Here is a 17,382-nt window from a genome sequence, read left to right on the forward strand (position 1 = left end):
GGGATAATAGGGTTGAGCCTTTATAACCCCTTATCAATCAGTCATCAGATGGGGGCCACCCCAGGAAGGCATCTGACCATGAGAGGATTTGCTGAGCCCCCACAGAAACCTGGCAGCTGAGGACTGTCTGCTGTAGCTTTCCCAGCAGGTGGGAGAGCAAGTCCCACTTTTCCAAAGTGGGGCCAGCTGGTTTGTCATCGAGTACAGCACAGGATGAGTTTGCAAATGCAACGTACTGTGGCTGGGGCTGCTCTCCACACAGGGGGACACCAGGGAACAGGCAGGGCCTGCCTCTCATCAGCCATGAGAAACATTAAGATGACAAAGGCAGCTGCAAGATCATAGTCTTTTCTGCTATGATCTGCACAATCTAGCATTTTCACAAACTGCCTTTGCTAGGATTTGAAGCTTTCTCCCCAATGGTGACCTGATCCAAGGAGACAAATTGTAGGTGTAGTTTTCATTAGGCCAGAGGCAGCTAATTCTTCTGCCAAATTCAGGAGATACTATTTGAAAAAAAAGAATCTGGTAGTGGGGTCCCCATTCCCACTTTAGCATGTGGTTTTTGGAGAAGTGTCCCTTAAAAAGCATCACCAGTTCTACTTTGAAAAGTAGGGTGTCAGATAGGTACTAGACTAATCCGGGGATCACTTCATAGATTATATAAATGCCTAAGCACTGAAACTAATATAAAATAATATTGAATGTCAACTATAATTAAATATATATATATATATATATATATATATATATATATATATATATATATAATCACAGGATGTAAAGTACATCATTGTGAATATAGTCAATGGTATTGTAATAGCTGTGTACAGTGTCAGAGGGGTAGTAGACTTGTTGGGGTCATCACTTTGTGAGGGGTGTAAATGTCTAATCACTATGTTGTTTTGTACACCTGAAACTAATAACAATAATTTTAAAAAGACACAAAGACCATACACTCATTGGGAAGGAATTTGGGGTAAATATTTGAAATCAATGTGTTATTGGTTTATAACAACAATAAAATGGTCTACTTTTCTGAAAAGAAAGGAAGGAAGGAAGGAAGGAAGGAAGAAGGAAGGAAGGAAGGAAGGAAGGAAGGAAGGAAGGAAGGAAGGAAGGAATCAAGTATATTAGGGTCAGCAAGTATTCAGACAGGCCATAAAACTTTGATAGATTCGTTTCCATGGAAACCATACATTTTTTCACTTAATAACAAAATGAACAGTGGCCAAAAACCTGGTGTCTGGGGCTCTGCTCCCTCAAAGCTCCAGAAACTGGGTTTGTATCCATCCAAACTAAACTCCTTTCCTCCCTGTTGTACAGGGAGGGGGAGTGAAATGCTTACCCTGATGACTTGTTTAGGTTGGTTTTACCCATGGACGTGCTTTTAGCTGTTTTTCGTTGTTGTTGTTGTTGTTTTTTGTTTGCTTTTTATCTATTCACTGTTTTGTTTTGCTGAACTTCTATGCAGAAAAGTGGCAGATGAGGCAAGGAGACAGGCATGGAGGAGATGAACATTGTCATCCTCTGGGTCCTTCCCCTGGGCCCACAGAGAAAAACACACACATCCAGGCATTTCTCACACTTGGACTTACACCATAGACTTGAGTATGTGTCTGTCTCCACCACTTCCTTTGACAGCAAAAGTGTGTTGTGTTCACCTGTTTATTGCTGCTGCCTAATCCAGGGTTGAGCAACTAAAAGAACCCCTGACCCATGAGGTCTGTGCCAACTAGAGATAAAAGAGGAAAGGAATGAAAAGGGACTGTTCATCTGGAAAGAACATAGGCCCAAGTAAGAAACAGAAATGAAGGAAGGACCAGGAAAAGAAAGCAGGTAGGACAATGCAAGGTTGAGGGAGGCCCTTCCCAAAGCACCCCCTCCTGTAGAGCAGGCCCCAATGTTTGTGTTCTTCCAGTCAAAGGGCAGATATTCACAATGGTGGTGCTCAAATCAAAGGAGTTCTAGTTTAAAATCAGAAGATCTAGTTCAAATCCCGGCTCTGCTCTGGACCTCTGTGGACTCTGGTTTTCTCCTCTGGAAAATGATGGTAATAATATCCTCTACTTCACAGAGGCACTGAGGGGATTGGGTGAGACAATGTCAGTTGGGATGCCTTCCAGGGTCCCTGTAGAAAGTAATATTTGGGTGATTTGAATTTGAAACCACAACCAGGACTGCATCTAGTTTGCTCAGACAAGGACCCAGGAAGGACAAAATGAGCATAGATAAGGCACCGGACGGGCCCAAGGCATGAGAGTAGCAGTGCTTCTGAGGCTGCCACTGTTTCTCTCCTGAAAGCTCTTGAACGCTGCAATGTTTTTCACAAGATCCAGAAGCTGCTGAGATAGCTTATTTGTAAGGCTTTGGTCTGTCTTTATCAGTGAGTTAGAGAAGGTGACAGACCCATTAAGGTCATTATCACAAGGCATGAACTAATTCTGCATGTAATCTTTCTTCTCAAGTTTCAGCAAGGTAGAGTTGATTCAAGATTGTGTGTGTGTGTGTGTGTGTGTGTGTGTGTGTGTGTGTGTGTGTGTGGAGAAAGAGAGAGAGGGAGACTATGTCAGGCAGTGTGCTAGAGGAGTAAAGTAGGAGAGAAGACAATGTTTGCTTTGGGGGGGGCACCAAAATGACAGAGTTCACATGCATCAAGTATTTCCATTTCCCGAAAGCAAAACACTATGGGAAGAGACACCATCCTTTTTTCAATGTCAAAAGCTGTGCTTCAGTACCATTTTTGGATTTAAGAGAGATTTCGCTATTCATGGGACAAACGTATCTCACAAACTTGGCCTCATCCGATGTGCCCATCCATTTTTGCACGTTGGATTCTTTTTCTAAATTATGATTCAATTCTATTTTAAAAGGTTCAGAAAATATGGCGGTAACAAGTTGGGCAAAATCATCTTCTGAATTTGGCAATCTAAGGCTGGAATTTTTCTAAGGTTGGAACCATAGCCAGACAGCAATCAGGAGCTGGAAAAATCCTGCTATCAACCCTATTTATAAAAATAAACTCTGTTTTAGTATCAGGGCTGATTGTCATTTTACTCAATTAAGGGAGGCTTGGCTGTTTCCTGGAGTCCCTTGGCAATGGACATGAGGTGGCAGCCTCCCTCTCTGATAATTCCCTCCACTTACGTTTCATTTTGACAGGCATGTTTGCCCCAGCATTGAGCATTGCCACTTTCTTACTCCTAGTGTCTGCTTTGTAACTTCATTTTTTTCTTATTCCTGATAAATTTCCTGACACAGTAAAGCTGCCATACTTTCTGAAGTCGTTCTCAAGGGAGAGGTCTCACCCAGAACCACAGTGAGTTACTGCCTGGAGCACACATCGATTCAGAGTTGGAAGAATGAAGTAGTATGAAATAAACTTGAGTACAGAACTGAGAAATGACTGAAGGCAAAACAGAAGGAAGGAAAATTAACATTCATCTGAAATGCTCTAGCAACATATTAAAGCTAACATGAAGCTAGTAAGAGAGGCAAGAGAGCTCATTTGAAATCATTGTGTGATTAGATGTTGTAGGACATGATAAACGATAATGCATTTCAAAATATGGGTGGTTTAGGAGACACAAGGTAAAACAGAGATGGCGTCCTTTTTTTATACTGATCTTTTATCCTTCACTTATACCTTTTAGAGCTCATAGGAACAGAGTTAAGGTGAAAGACTTAAATAAAGAAGAGATTATTATCGGAAGATCGCATTATGCCCAATGTCCACCACCATGCTTAAAACATAAATAGCAATGAGCAAACTCCCATATGAGGCAACCAAGATGTATGAAAATGTTTCTCAGCACGCCTAAGTTCTTCTGGGTCAGAATCTTCGGGTCATGATCTGTTGCTACTAGAGATTCTTTATTGTTTTGATATCTTCTAGACCTGCACAGCCACATGTGGCCAGGGACCATTTGAAATTAGATGTGCTGTGAGTGTAAAACACACACCAGACTTTGAAAACTTGGTATCGATAAAATAGCTCATTAATATGTTTATATTAATAATATGTTGAAATAATATTTTTGATGTGTTGAGTTAAATACAATATATTAATAAAATTAGTTTTATTTATTTTTTTACTTTTTTATTGCGCATACTGAGAAATTTTAATTTTTAAACATTAAAATATAAAAGTAGCTTCCATTTGTGGCTCATATCATACTTCTGTTGGACAGCATGGTTCTATAAAAGAGGCTATTAATATAGGCTATCAATGGGTCAACCTGCTTTTTTGGAAATGTTGGAAAACAATGCTAAGCTGACATAGAATTAAGGCAGACACCCTGCTTATAAGGTTCTTACAGGCAGTGATAAGCCAAGTATTTAGAGTAAGCCATAGTCACAATGCTGCATGATTCTTCTAACTTACTGGGTCTCCTCTAAAGAAAGGTAGAGGAAGCATCTGTCAACTTCTTACAAAAATGAACTTTGGAGTAGTATATTTTAATAAATGCAGAACTAGGCAGAGCTTGATAAAAATAAAATCTTAGAAACTAAGGGGAATGCAATAAGTGGCTCCCCCACATTTTTACAAATGTAAAAACAAATTAAATGATTGTATGAAAATAATAATGAAAACACTCAGATAGTGTGCACTATGTACTAGACACCAGCACGTTGTGTATATCAAGTCAATCATATGTAACTGGCCTTTGCAAGGACTTTAATTATGTACCAAGTGACAGCCTAAAATACAAGATTCATAGCCAGGGTGTTGATTGCTGCTATCTTTATTTTTCACAGCCGGGCTGACTCTAATGGTTCAGAATCTAACAAGTCCAGCAGCCAATGGGAAACATGAGGCTCAGTTCTAATTCACATACTTTAAAATATTTGCAATAATTTGGAGCATACAATTGATGGTTTATGCGTGCATATTACATCAAGTTGCATATTAGAAATGCTACACCTTCGGAAGATAGGAAACTAATTCATAGAGAAATATCAGAGAAATATTGACTCAAGAGAATGAATCAGAAGTTGGCCTCCAATGTGGAAAACTGCAATATAATGACAGGCTTTAAATACGCCAGCGTACAATTATCAGAGACAACTTCACCAGTTACACAGGAGTTGGTGGATCATGGTAGACCGTGACTCGACTGCAAGTTGGGCTATCATGTTAAAGTCAATTAAAAACAGCACAACTACCGCAGTGCATACGTTCCAAAGATACAGAGATGTGAAATTAATCCTCCAGCTATGTTTGGTACCAGATGATTCGTCATCAGAGTGAAATGCACTGCTTTGGTTATAGTATTTATGAAAAGATGGGGATAAATTGGAGATAAGCCAGCAAAGAGGGTTGACAAGACAAATTGACAAGACAAAAAACAGATCTCCCATCAAAGGTTAAAAGTTGAAATTACTGGGAAAGGGACATTGTACAGGCAGGAGGGATTCTTAGAAGGAAATGTTGCTCTCCGTCCTACAGCGCATGTAAGTTGCACACGTGTACACACACACACACACACACACACACACACACACACACCAGGGAGGCATGCACTTACACTAAAGAACAATAGAAATCAATTAAGCAATGTCTGGACCATAAAGGTAATTAAGCTTTTTAACAGGCCACTATTAAAAGTTCCACAGTCTCTTTTACTAGAGACTTATAAAGATGGACTTGATAGTACTTTCTGCAACATTATATCCTGTTAAGGTATACAAACAATTTTTTTTAGTGCTACACTGATAAATGTTCTCTTAAATACACTAATCTTGTTATTATCCATTTCCATTTTGTGGGAACAAGGAATTCACATGCCAATATAAATGGAGAAATGGGGAGGAAGCACAGGAAGAGGGAGGAATGGGAGAGAGATTTCACATTAATCAAGATGTGAGTCCTGATATGACTGTCATAAAAAAGAAAGAAAGAAAGAAAGAAAGAAAGAAAGAAAGAAAGAAAGAAAGAAAGAAAGAAAGAAAGAAAGAAAGAAAGACAACAGCCATCTGTCTTAGAAATACACTTCTCTGAGTAGTGTACTTGAATGGACGGATGCTGGATGTACTTTCCCATCTATGAGTTGTATCACTGTTCCAGAATTGGAAAGAACGAGCTTTCCTTTTCAAGTCCTTATTCTGTCCTTACGTGTATTCTGAAACAACTGGCTCTAGTTGCTTCTTTCCCATAGGTGGCTTCATGTGTCATGTGAACACCTGGGATGGTTGGACCACAGGTAGGTGGCCTGGCATGAAGACGGATTGGAATAACTGGACTCATAGAGCTCTCCTTCTTGTGGAATCTGAATAGAGACCATGTGAGTGTGGTTGGCATGAAAGCAGCAGTCACATGTTAGGGAGCAGCAGATGCAAGAGATAGCTGCACTACATTAGCAAGGAAGCCTAGAGGACAATCCCTGATGTGTCCAGCAGAGAGGATATAGAAGGGACAGTCATAAGGGCTACCTCAGACCCTGAGTGAGCTTTTGAATCCCAACTGTTCCAGTAACAGTGAGGCCTAGCTGTCCTGCAGTTCCTATTTCAGTTGCTCATCTTTCAGTGTTTCCTGTCAGATCTCTTTCCTCCTTCTTTTAGGTATAGCATCTCTAATATCCTTTCAGGGAACCAATGCTTCCCCGGACATTCAGTCAATGTGTGTCGGGTAAAGCTGCCCCTATCTTCCACTTCCAGGGATATGCATGTGCCCCAGGCCTGGATAATCAGAATATTCTATTTCCTTGCCCAGAAGGCCTGGCGACACAACTCAAGGCAAGCCAATAGGAGTCGCCCCTTGAACTTTTGCATAATTGTTGGGAAGGAGAAGCTCTCTTTTGGGTTGTTAGGATGGCAGGATCTAAGTCCAGAGCCATTGCTGGCACGTCTTTACCACAATATGGGGAGTGCCTGCCTGAGAATGCAGTCTCAATATATAGGGAAAGCAGAGTCGAGAGAGATTAGATAGATAGATGATAGATAGATAGATAGATAGATAGATAGATAGATAGATAGATAGATGATAGATAGATAGATGATAGATAGACAGATAGAAAGATAGATAGATAGATAGATAGATAGATAGATAGATAGATAGATAGATAGATAGACAGACAGACAGACAGACAGACAGACAGACAGATAGATAGATAGATAGATAGATAGATAGATAGATAATTCCCTTGATCTAGCAGTGCTGGAAGCCAGGACATCAGTAGCAAGGTATTCCAGTAGCTTGAGAAAATAAATTCTGTTTAAACCAGTTTGAGTTGGGTTTCCAAGGAGCCTTATGCTGTTCTTCTTATCAAAGCTGATTATGATGTTTTGCTTATATTTCCCTGAGGCCAAAGTGCTCACTCCAGAATCTAGTTTTCCTTGTTTCCACCTATTCCTTGAATTACATTTCTATCTGGGAAAACATGAAAGTCTCTATCATCCTTACATACAAATGAGCACAACTCACACACTCCTTTGTATTCCTTGATAAGTGGCATTGTGTTGTTTTCTTCAATTTGGTTTAAAATTCATGTGTAAAATTCAATAAATAAAAATGCAGTGCAGAGTAGGCCATGGACTGCTAAGGATGACTGACTTTGTAGTCCGAGGTCTCACCTTGAGTGACCTTGTTCAGCTGTGTGACTTTTGATGGGTCATTTATCTTTTCTGGATTTCTGTTTCTTCATTAGCAAAACATTAGAGTTAAGCTAAAGAATAACAATAATAGCTCTATGCATGTGTGCAGTGATTTGATGACTTTTAAAATGATTCCTCATTAGATTACATTATCCTCTCTCTATATATCTTTACAGTTCCTCTCAGCTATAAAATTCTACGACTATCAATAGTTCATCAGATCATTTCCTTACCTAGAAGTGCCAACCGCCAACTCTTTACTTTTTCAAAAGGCTATTATTTGTATAGTCCGTCCATCTGTCCATCCATCCATCCCTTTATTCCTTTAACACGCATTTACTGCATGTTATGCAATATGCTGAAAGCCATGGTTCCCACCCTCAAGAACATGCCACTTTAATGGAAGAGACAGCCATTGATGCCATTGATTAAATAAGCCCATGACTACATATATAATTACAACTGTGACAAACGCTATAAAGGATAAGTATAGATGCCTTAATAGCATATAATAGGGAGGTCTGACCCAGATCAGGGAGCCAGCAAGGGGAGCTCTCCCCAAAGAGGAGCAACCAGAACAACGGAGAGTGGACGGATTGGTGGGAACTGTGTGGAACAGGGGCTGGGCAAGGGCCCTCCAGACGTGGGAATGGCGAGAATGTGTTGGACGTTACTTTGTGGCCACCTCATGATAACGTGCCAGAGGCTTCTCAGTCAACTTTTCCAAAACCCTTGGTGAAGGAAATCATAATTATTTCCCGTTGACAGATATTCAGAAACATGAAAAGCAAAAATCCTAAATTATAGTCAAAGAAAGCACCTGCTGAACGCAGATTTCACCGTTTCTTGTCTTGCCAAGTCTTCCTGTGCAGCACCTCTCACTCACTTTAACTTACACCTCAAGGGAGTCACTTGGCTTCCCTGGGTCTTGGTTTTCTCATTTTTCAAACATGAGACCTGGGTTATATATACGACGTCTAAGGTCACTCTCGCATTTGACAGTATATGTTTCCAGAAATACACCTGAGTTAGTGGAGAGGGGACAGAGAGGCCATGAATCCTTGAGAGCCATATTTAAAAAACAAAGATCAGCACGCATTCATAGTACAAGAAAATGTTGTAGGAATTGTAGCTATTGAAATGCAGGTTGGATAGAGCCAAAAATAGCTAATGCATCCAATGCAGGGAAACTGCAAGGAAGTGTTTCCTTGGCGATTGAGTTACTTAAAGGCAAAGTAACTCATTTTGATGAAAGACTTGTTTTTCTGCTTCTCATCCTCTCTAAGGGTTCTTCAACTGTAACTCAGTGTAAAGCAAAAAAAAAAAAAAAAAGGTTGACAAATCCATAAAAAACACTTTATCCAAAAATATCAAGAAAAGGGCAATCTGGTTGGATCCAAACAAGCAGCTACTCTAATGGGAGAGGCAGGCTCAGCCCCCATGTGCCCTTGACTGCCCTGCACCTGCCTTAGGATCACTTCTATCTTAAACTGGCTCCTGTGGACCTCTCAAGCTCTGAAATCATTTGGGGCAAGCGACACCAGAATTTACAGGAACCTGACACGTGTCAGTCTGAATGTGAAACCTTGGATTTCAAACCAGTTAGCTCCTTCTAGACAAGAAAAAAAAGGACAATAGATGCTATTTCTTTGCATGCATAATCAATGCTGCAGGAGTTGCTAGGCAACAGGCAGAAAGACTGTCAAACATCCCTGGGTGCCTCCAATGGAAGAAGAGCAGCCCTGGCAGCCACTCCTCAGAGGTGACAGTCACGGCTGTGCAGGCCCTGGAAGCCGCATTCAGTTTGTTTCAATCCTTATAAAAATAAAAAAAAATCTCTTGAATCTGGTTGGGACTTAACCATAGACATTTTCCTTCCAGGCTATTTAAATAGTCTTGGAATACACTTCTAATTGGCCCACAGCCATAAAAAAGAGTAGGTCAGGCTGGTGAGCGGTAGCTCACTTATGTGTCGGATCAATTCACCCTGGGGTCTGTGGCAGGTCTGACTTTTTCCTTCTGTGGCTGCAGCCTCTGGATCCCAGAGGATTAAAATAGGCATCCTCTCAGAAGCTTGTAATCATGTTAGCAAACATAAGCAAAGCCTCTGATTTCAACAAAAATGCACATTCAAGGTCAATGAGATGAGATTTCTTAGGTGTGCTACCTTGAAGTTGGAATACATTTTGAAGCTTTTAGGAACTTTGTCTTATCTACTTGAGATAATAGTTTCATTTGAATTTCAAGGAGAAGGGGACTAGCGAAGAGAAGGAGTCAGGATCTCATAAAGGGGCAAATCCATTTCTTGTTTTGTTCTGTTTAGCAGTGCTGATTAAAAAACAAACACACTCGTCATAGATCATTAATTCGCAAAAGCTTATTTGGCAAAGCCAGGCTGTGATACGAGGACTAGGTTCTGGGTTTGGGTCAGAGGTGGGATTAGGGCTATGGTTGGGATTTCAACCAGAGAGAAGCTTCACCCACAGTGGTGATGGGAGATATGCCCAGGTGGAAGCAGGACAACCGGCTACACACTGCTGTCACTGGCCAATCCCTCATCGTTACTAGCCCAAGCCCTGATGTCCTGTTTTAGCATGTGTTTGGACGAAAATGTAACACATGTGTCGAGGGCGCCCTGCATTTAGCTATGCAACACCTTCTCCTTAGGGTAATTGCAAGAAGTACAGAGAGGCAGGTAAAGAATAAGGCATGATACTAGATGAAAAGTTATATCCACTGAGAAATCTGGTAAACCTATCTCTATATCTGGCTCTATAACTGTCACCTAAGATTCCCGAACATCCCAGGATTTTCTCACACTCAAAGATTCTCACCTTGTGACCCCATGAAGTGAATTAAGAGTCTGAGGGCCTGACTTAGCTCCTTGGTGGCCCCCAAATAGCAGTGGGAAACATGGGCCAGGATATGAATCCACCATCTTCAGTCTCCTTGTCTATAACACATGGCTAGATTAGAATTAGATGTTCTCTAAGCTTCTTCCAACTCTAACATTTTATCCATCTATGAATCTACAAAAATAGAGGCACCTTTTGGTCTCATTTACACAAAGAGAGAAAAAAAAGATAGAAGAAGAAAGCAAAGGCTGCAGATTTAACACTGCCAAATGTTCGGAACATTTTGTGCTTAAAAAAAAAAATAAACTTTTCCAATAAATGAAAGAAAAGAAGAAGCAATAACAGCAGCAGGAATTAAACATCTCCAAAATCACTGAAGGATTCTCACTTTACACCTTTATCCACTTGGCCTCAACACTCTCTTGCCTCTCCTTTCCTCTTTTCTCTCCTCTTGTCTCACTCTCCTTCCTCCATTTGCCAATCTCAGTGTGCTGATGTGTATTTGACAGCTATTACATTTATCATCCCTAGAAAGGTCAGACCTTTATTCACCCCAAAGTGCAGTTTTTAGGAGCCTTTCTGAGAGTCTAGGAGTATTCAGGCCACACGGGTTAGTTACTTTTGATGACAAGAAAAACAAATGCACACTTTTTCATCAGGATGAATTTTAACAGAAACTGTGTTCAGTCTGCAGGATGGATAAGTTCAAGAAGAATTTGATCTCTGTCCTCAGTTACCCATTAGGTTTACACTGAAGTATCTTAATGCTAAGGTAACGATAATATACACCTGATTTTAAAAAATGAAAGGTTGTCCTGGCTATAGCTAGTAAACAATGCCCATGGACACACATATTCTGTGTTTGGCAGAAACAAACAAACAAACAAACAAATAAACAACAACAACCCAATCATCTTATACTAAAACCAAGAAATTATATTTTATTACATTAATCATGTCCATAATCATTTACCGCTTAATTCATTTTATAAATATGTGCCTCTTTTAAGTGTTTTACATGTTATTCAACACCTTGAGTATTTTTTTTTAATTTTGAAAATGCATATGGAAAAGATCTACAGCAGTGTTTTGCCCTATTTTTGTTAATTCTTGTGTTTCAGATTGCTCAGTGGACACTATATCCCCTTCAATAATGTTTATCTTACTGAAGACCAGGTCTCCTTTTTCAGTTTCTGGGAAAATGGCTATGGTGAAGGACTCACAGGCTTGTTTATTTTAGTGAAAGCTTGTGTTTCCTAGTGTGGCAGAATCCACAAGAGATGCCATCCATCCCAGGATGGAGTCAGGCCTGCACTGTATAAAATCCTGCGACCACGGAAACATTTGTGAGGGGCAAGGTATGCTGTAACCGAAGATCTGAGAGACTGAGAGGGGATGCGAACTCCACAGTTTCCCTTCCAGAACCTCAACAAAGACAAGACCCAGCTGAGCTTGGCACAAGCACCAAGCAATCCGAGGAGACAGGCTGAGTCTCCAAGACTTAGCTGGTTGAATTGTCTGACCCCACTGACCTGCGTCCAGATTTTAGTTAACATTGACTTGGAAGAGTAGCTCAGAGCTATTCACAGCCTGCAGACTGGTAGGTTGCCCCTAACGAGAACCTCCGACAGTTAGATATGCTCCAAATGTCCTTCCCACTGTCCATTTTGTTACAGGAATTTGAACACATCCACCACAGCAGACACAATTTGCTCCTGAATTGGCCACACAAATAAAATTAAGTAACATTTCCACACATTCCTGTGACCATGGATAATGAGACATTCTGGAGTGTTCTCTTACCTTCACTGCCACCAAGATCTTGTCCTGCTCAGGACAGAGGTTATAGCATTCAGCTAGGAAAACTTTTCCAAAGGCTCCTTCGCCTAGCTCCCTTTTCAGAACAATGTTATGTCGCTTGATGTGCTGAACAACTGTAAAACAAAGACAGAATGGAAATTGGAATCGAAGCATGCAGAGGTGAAGGCAGAGGATGGAGAGTCCGTGGCCCGCATCCTGAGCTTGCAGGCCTCGATTCTCTTCTGTGAACACAGCAAACCAAAGGAGAAGCTTGGGGTCCATCCTCACAGTCCACCCAAATGCCTGGGAGGCGGTTGCATCGGCTTGCTCTCCACAGCTCAATTATTGCTTTTAAGAGAACTAAAGTAGTGACCCAGCTGTTGGCTGCAGAATGTCATTAATGAACTTTACAGACTAGGAAAGGGGAGAAATGAGAAAGAAATGGACTTCAATGGCAGGTCGCTTACAAGCCAAATGCTTTGCATATATTTGTTAGTCATATGTCTAGTGGGGAAAGGCAGAGAGATAGCCAGGAATCCCTAATTCTTTGTTAAGGTGCCTCAGATTCCTCAGGGAGAGAGGCTCAGAGGACACACACACACACAAAAATGCAAAAACTGCATTGCTAATTAAAGCTTTTCACCCCAGTTCTAGTCTCCTGGTGAGTGGGCTAGATCATAGTTGATTCTCAGTAATTCCCTTTGTTTAGAATAGAAATGTCTAGACTGTGCTAAAGGTACCTTTCCTAGTCCCTTTTGAAGATTATGCCCTAGTCTTGGCTCTCTGAAGCCAAGAGACAAAAATAGATGAATCTGGGGAAGAGAGACTATTTCTCCCCTCAGTCTAGAGCAGAGCTAGCCCTTGTCACTCATCCATATGCCTTCCTGGGGAACAAGGCAGGAGGCAGTGAAAGGTCCTTTGAAGCCCATTAGTTGCAAGGCGGAAAGTAGAGCAAAGCAATACTCTGAAGGACAGAGCCAGGGGAGAAGCCCCAAAGGAGACTGTAGAGAACAGAACTGCAGTGCGTGTTTGTGCCTCTTCACTCGCATATCGAATACTGTCCCCTCCGCACAGGGTGACCACCAGGACATTGGCCACCCTTCTTTCCTGAACTCCTCATCTCTGAATGGCAGTACTGAAAGGAAACTGACTCCTTCTAAAGCTCAGAATGTGAGGCCAACAGTGTTCTCTCATTTCATTCTCACAACCCCGTGAAGCATTCCTCTCTGCATTTTGTGCATGGAGAACCCGAGGCTGCAGGAATTTCAATGATCCACAGTGTGGGAATGGAGGAGTTGGGATTTGAACCAGTTCTGTCTGAATCCAAAGTCCATGTTTTTTCTTCCACACCACAAAGTTTCTCTTCAGTTGTAAATTGTGTTAGCCGTGACAAGAGAAATAGAAATATGTGCGTGTAAGTAGAAGAGTAAAAAGTAAAAGTAATCTCCCAGCCTCCTCTGCCAGTTCAAATTCTCACTCCCTCAGACAGCTTTCCAGGACCACTTTGACCTCCAAAGATCTCCTCCTCTGTAATCATATTATATCATGGCCTGTGCTTAGTTGAATTCCGACTTATTCCCCAGTTATTTCACATCTGTGAACTCCCTGAGGCTAAGAGCAAGCCCTGTTTATCTCCTCTTACCTCATGTGCTGAGCACATAGAAAGGATTTATTACTGTGGTTTAATTTGACAATCTTTCTTTAAAAGTTTTTTTCTTGACTATAAACTGCATTGTAAAAACAAAATGCAAAACATGTCTCTGCAGTTTAAACAACGATCATAAAATAAATACCCATGAACCCAATATTCCATTGAAGAAACAGAATATCATGAATACGTTAGTAACACTACTGTGTTCTTTTTGATTGAATCCACTTCCCTACTCACCTCGCAGGGTATAACTACTATCCTCAATTTTTTGTCAGTCATTTCCTTTACAGACTGGCTACTAATGACATCACTAAGGAGATATTGTTTGGCTTTACCTGGTTTCAAACCTACATAAATGGAATTATACTATTAATACATGTATTCTTCCATATCTTGCATCTTTCACTTAACAATGTCTTTGAGGTTTGAGTTATACTGAGTTACAGTGTGGGTGTCATAGCAATTCTTTTGCTTTTACTACTTTATAATATTCTGAGGAAGGACTATACCACCATTTATTTATCCATTCCACGTTGATGAACATGCTATACAGTTTTTTTTTTTAGATACAACTTGATATAAAATGCAAGTGGTGATTAAGGTTTTGCTTTAATAGGATTTTTTCCCCTCTGATAATTCATGTGGTTTGCAGGATGACGGCTTCCATGGATCTCTGGGAACTCAGGGTGATAAAAATGAAAAGGTCTTTTATGAGCAACAATATTAATGAATCTAAGAATGTATATTAATTTCTCATGCTCTAGTAGCAACGCCTGGATTTAAGAGGAGAGAAATGTGTTCATTAGGTAGAGTGCCCATATAAAGAGACAAATGTAATTCTTGCAGAGGATTAGCTGCCCTATTTAAATCTAATATTTAACCATGGTTGTCACATGTTCACTGGGAATTAAATTGTCACTTGATTTACTTTACACTCTAACCAGATCAAGGCAAGTACTTAACTTTTTTTTTGCGTTTGATTTACTTTTTCTTTCTTCCAAAAACTTTCTAAGCAGGAAAAAAAGTTGGTGGGAAAGAAGTTTATAAAGATATGGATAAAGAGATAATTTCATCATCTCGAAACTAAAATCTGATGAGACTGGTTTTCCCAATTTGGCCTTGAAAGTAGTAAATGCATCTTTTCTTTAAGAAATGGCTGTTTTGCATTATTTCACTTTATTGGGTTGGGACATAATAGATTATATGAACGATGGCCTTTTGCCAATGTAGTCCCCTTAAACAGAATGAATTTTTCTTTTGTAAGACTGAAAGCCCCTCCCTGGCACAGGTAACAATTTTGTGTTTGTATTTGCATTCCCGACAGGGCCTCAGATTGCTTTGCATACAGTTGGTGTTATAAAATATCTGTTGAAAAATGTGCTGAATGATAATAAAATTGCAGGCAAACACTGTTTAATCATATTATTTCTGTCAATTGACAATACCCCCTATCAAGTATGTAGGCAGTAAAGCAACCCAATATTCTAAGTTATCAGATACAGAGAGAACTAACCTGAGGCTATTACATCATCAAGCCAAGAATTTCTTCCCATTCTCCTCCAAGAGAGCATTAGGATTTATCTCTACCCGCCTCATTTCCTGTTTCCTGCAATCGCCACAGGAAGTCCTCTGCACCCTCTTAGGGCATTCCTCCTTAACCAGGCTCTCATCCCAACTCTGCTCATGAGTGCTCCCATCTGAGTCAATGCTCACCCCTTCACCTCCCCCACAAACCTTTCCATGGGGCTCTCTGGGCTCACTCCCTGTCATCCATGAGCTCCCTATATCTCCAACCTCTCCTTAAACTTCCCATTACCTCCTTAACTCAGATAAAACCTTGGCCATGCCTTGAGGACATCCATGCCTTTCCCCTGCAGCCCTCTCAAATGGAAGCCATCCCGACCCCTTACCCTAGGTACCAGAGGGCCCTTGTACTTGATTTTTGGCCATTATTCTCTCTCTCTTCTGCTAGAGCTCCAGCTGACAATGTAAAGCATGTATCTTAGGGAGCCACCTCTGTCCCCTCATTACTGACATCTTGGTTACTCCTCTCACCTACTGAGCTCCTGACTCAAACTTTCCCTCTCCACCTTACCAGTGGCATCATTCTCAGGGCCCGAGGCACAGAGAGGTTTAGGAACTTGCCTAAGCTGTAGGAACACTAGGAAGCCATTTATCCTGCATCTTTCTATAGTGCAGCTAAGAGGCAAGGCAGCGGGAGGTTTGGTTTGACTGTTTGCATGTCATGAAGGTGACTTTTCCAAGGAGCAAGACTTTCTTAATGAAGGAAGCAAGTACTGATTGAGGTTCTGGAAAAGCTCTTTATCCCACTGTGGACTAGCACCCTGATTATCGTTGTCTTAAAGAGCCCTATGAACATCTGCATTCATTTTATACAAAACAATCTGAGTGAAGTAAGTTTTAGGATCTCATGATAAGTAAGTTATCAAGTACGCATGTAAACTTTTTTCCATACTTCCTTTCCCTGAGGTCAGTCCATTCTCTGTTTGGAACTTTGGACACTTGAGTAAAATCACCTCAAACCCAATATGAATAATTAAGAAAAGTAAATAACTAAGAAAAAATAACTAAGAAAAAAAATTTTTTTTGTCTCCAAACTCCACCGTAAATGGCTTCCTAGATTTGGAGAGAAACTCAAAACAATGGTTAAATTAAAACAAAAGAAAAGTTTTGTAGAAAAGCTTCTCTTTAAAATTTATCTTGCCAAAAGAAAAGGAGGTATCAATAAGAGGTGTAGGTAATGCAGGAAATACACCAACCTTGTGTTATCTGCAGACTGGTCTATGTTCCTTGATAGAGTCAAAACCACGAATGTGATTAGATTATTGTGCAAATAAATCTACTTTATAAAAGCAGGGAGAAATTGATGACCAGCAATAGTAATCGAGATGAGTGGCTGAGAACTGTCTGGCCATCCTTGTCATTAATGGAATTTTCCAGAGTGGAAATTTGGTGTCTTTGGTCATTTGCTTCATGTGTACTAGAACTGAGTAGATTCCTGGTTTTGTATTACAGCCACTGAAAAATGCATTTTGTCATGAAGTAGTTTTGATAATTTACAGAGATGCTGGCAGCTTCAGATAGCTAAATCGAATTCTTATTGATATCTCCCAAAAGTAAATATTCTATATATACACACAGGCTATAGATAAAGTATTAATTCATGTCTATATTGGTTACCACTAAATCGATACATAAACAAACAAATAAATACAAACTGTATCCACTTAAGGTTGAAATAGGAAATGTGTCTTTCCCATTTCCTCACTAATAAGGTTTCATAGAAAACCTTGGCCCAGGCGGCATATCCTGCTCAGCACATAGACCTTAAATTGAGACATTTATTGAGTCTCTCACATATGCCAAGTACTAAGTGATTTGCAGTTCAAAGGAAACATGTTTGGAAGTTTTGAGCAGGAAGGTAAAAAGTAATATACCCCCAAAAGATAATGTGCTGTGTTA

General features: G+C 40.4%; 1 protein-coding gene across 5 annotated transcripts in view; it reads right to left on the reverse strand.

The window, feature by feature from the left end:
* The window catches only part of NTRK2 (neurotrophic receptor tyrosine kinase 2), a 319,031-nt gene that overhangs the window by 68,435 nt on the left and 233,214 nt on the right, over positions 1-17,382 (reverse strand). For all 5 annotated transcript variants that reach the window (XM_019750104.3, XM_019750100.3, XM_074330613.2 and 2 more), the window contains one exon: positions 12,252-12,382. In XM_019750104.3, coding sequence (XP_019605663.2) covers positions 12,252-12,382 — 131 coding nt within the window. The remainder of the gene's footprint in view (positions 1-12,251; positions 12,383-17,382) is intronic.

Source organism: Rhinolophus sinicus, chromosome 16, assembly GCF_057876585.1.
Source record: "Rhinolophus sinicus isolate RSI-liver-muscle chromosome 16, RSI-T2T, whole genome shotgun sequence".
Lineage (NCBI taxonomy): Eukaryota > Metazoa > Chordata > Mammalia > Chiroptera > Rhinolophidae > Rhinolophus > Rhinolophus sinicus.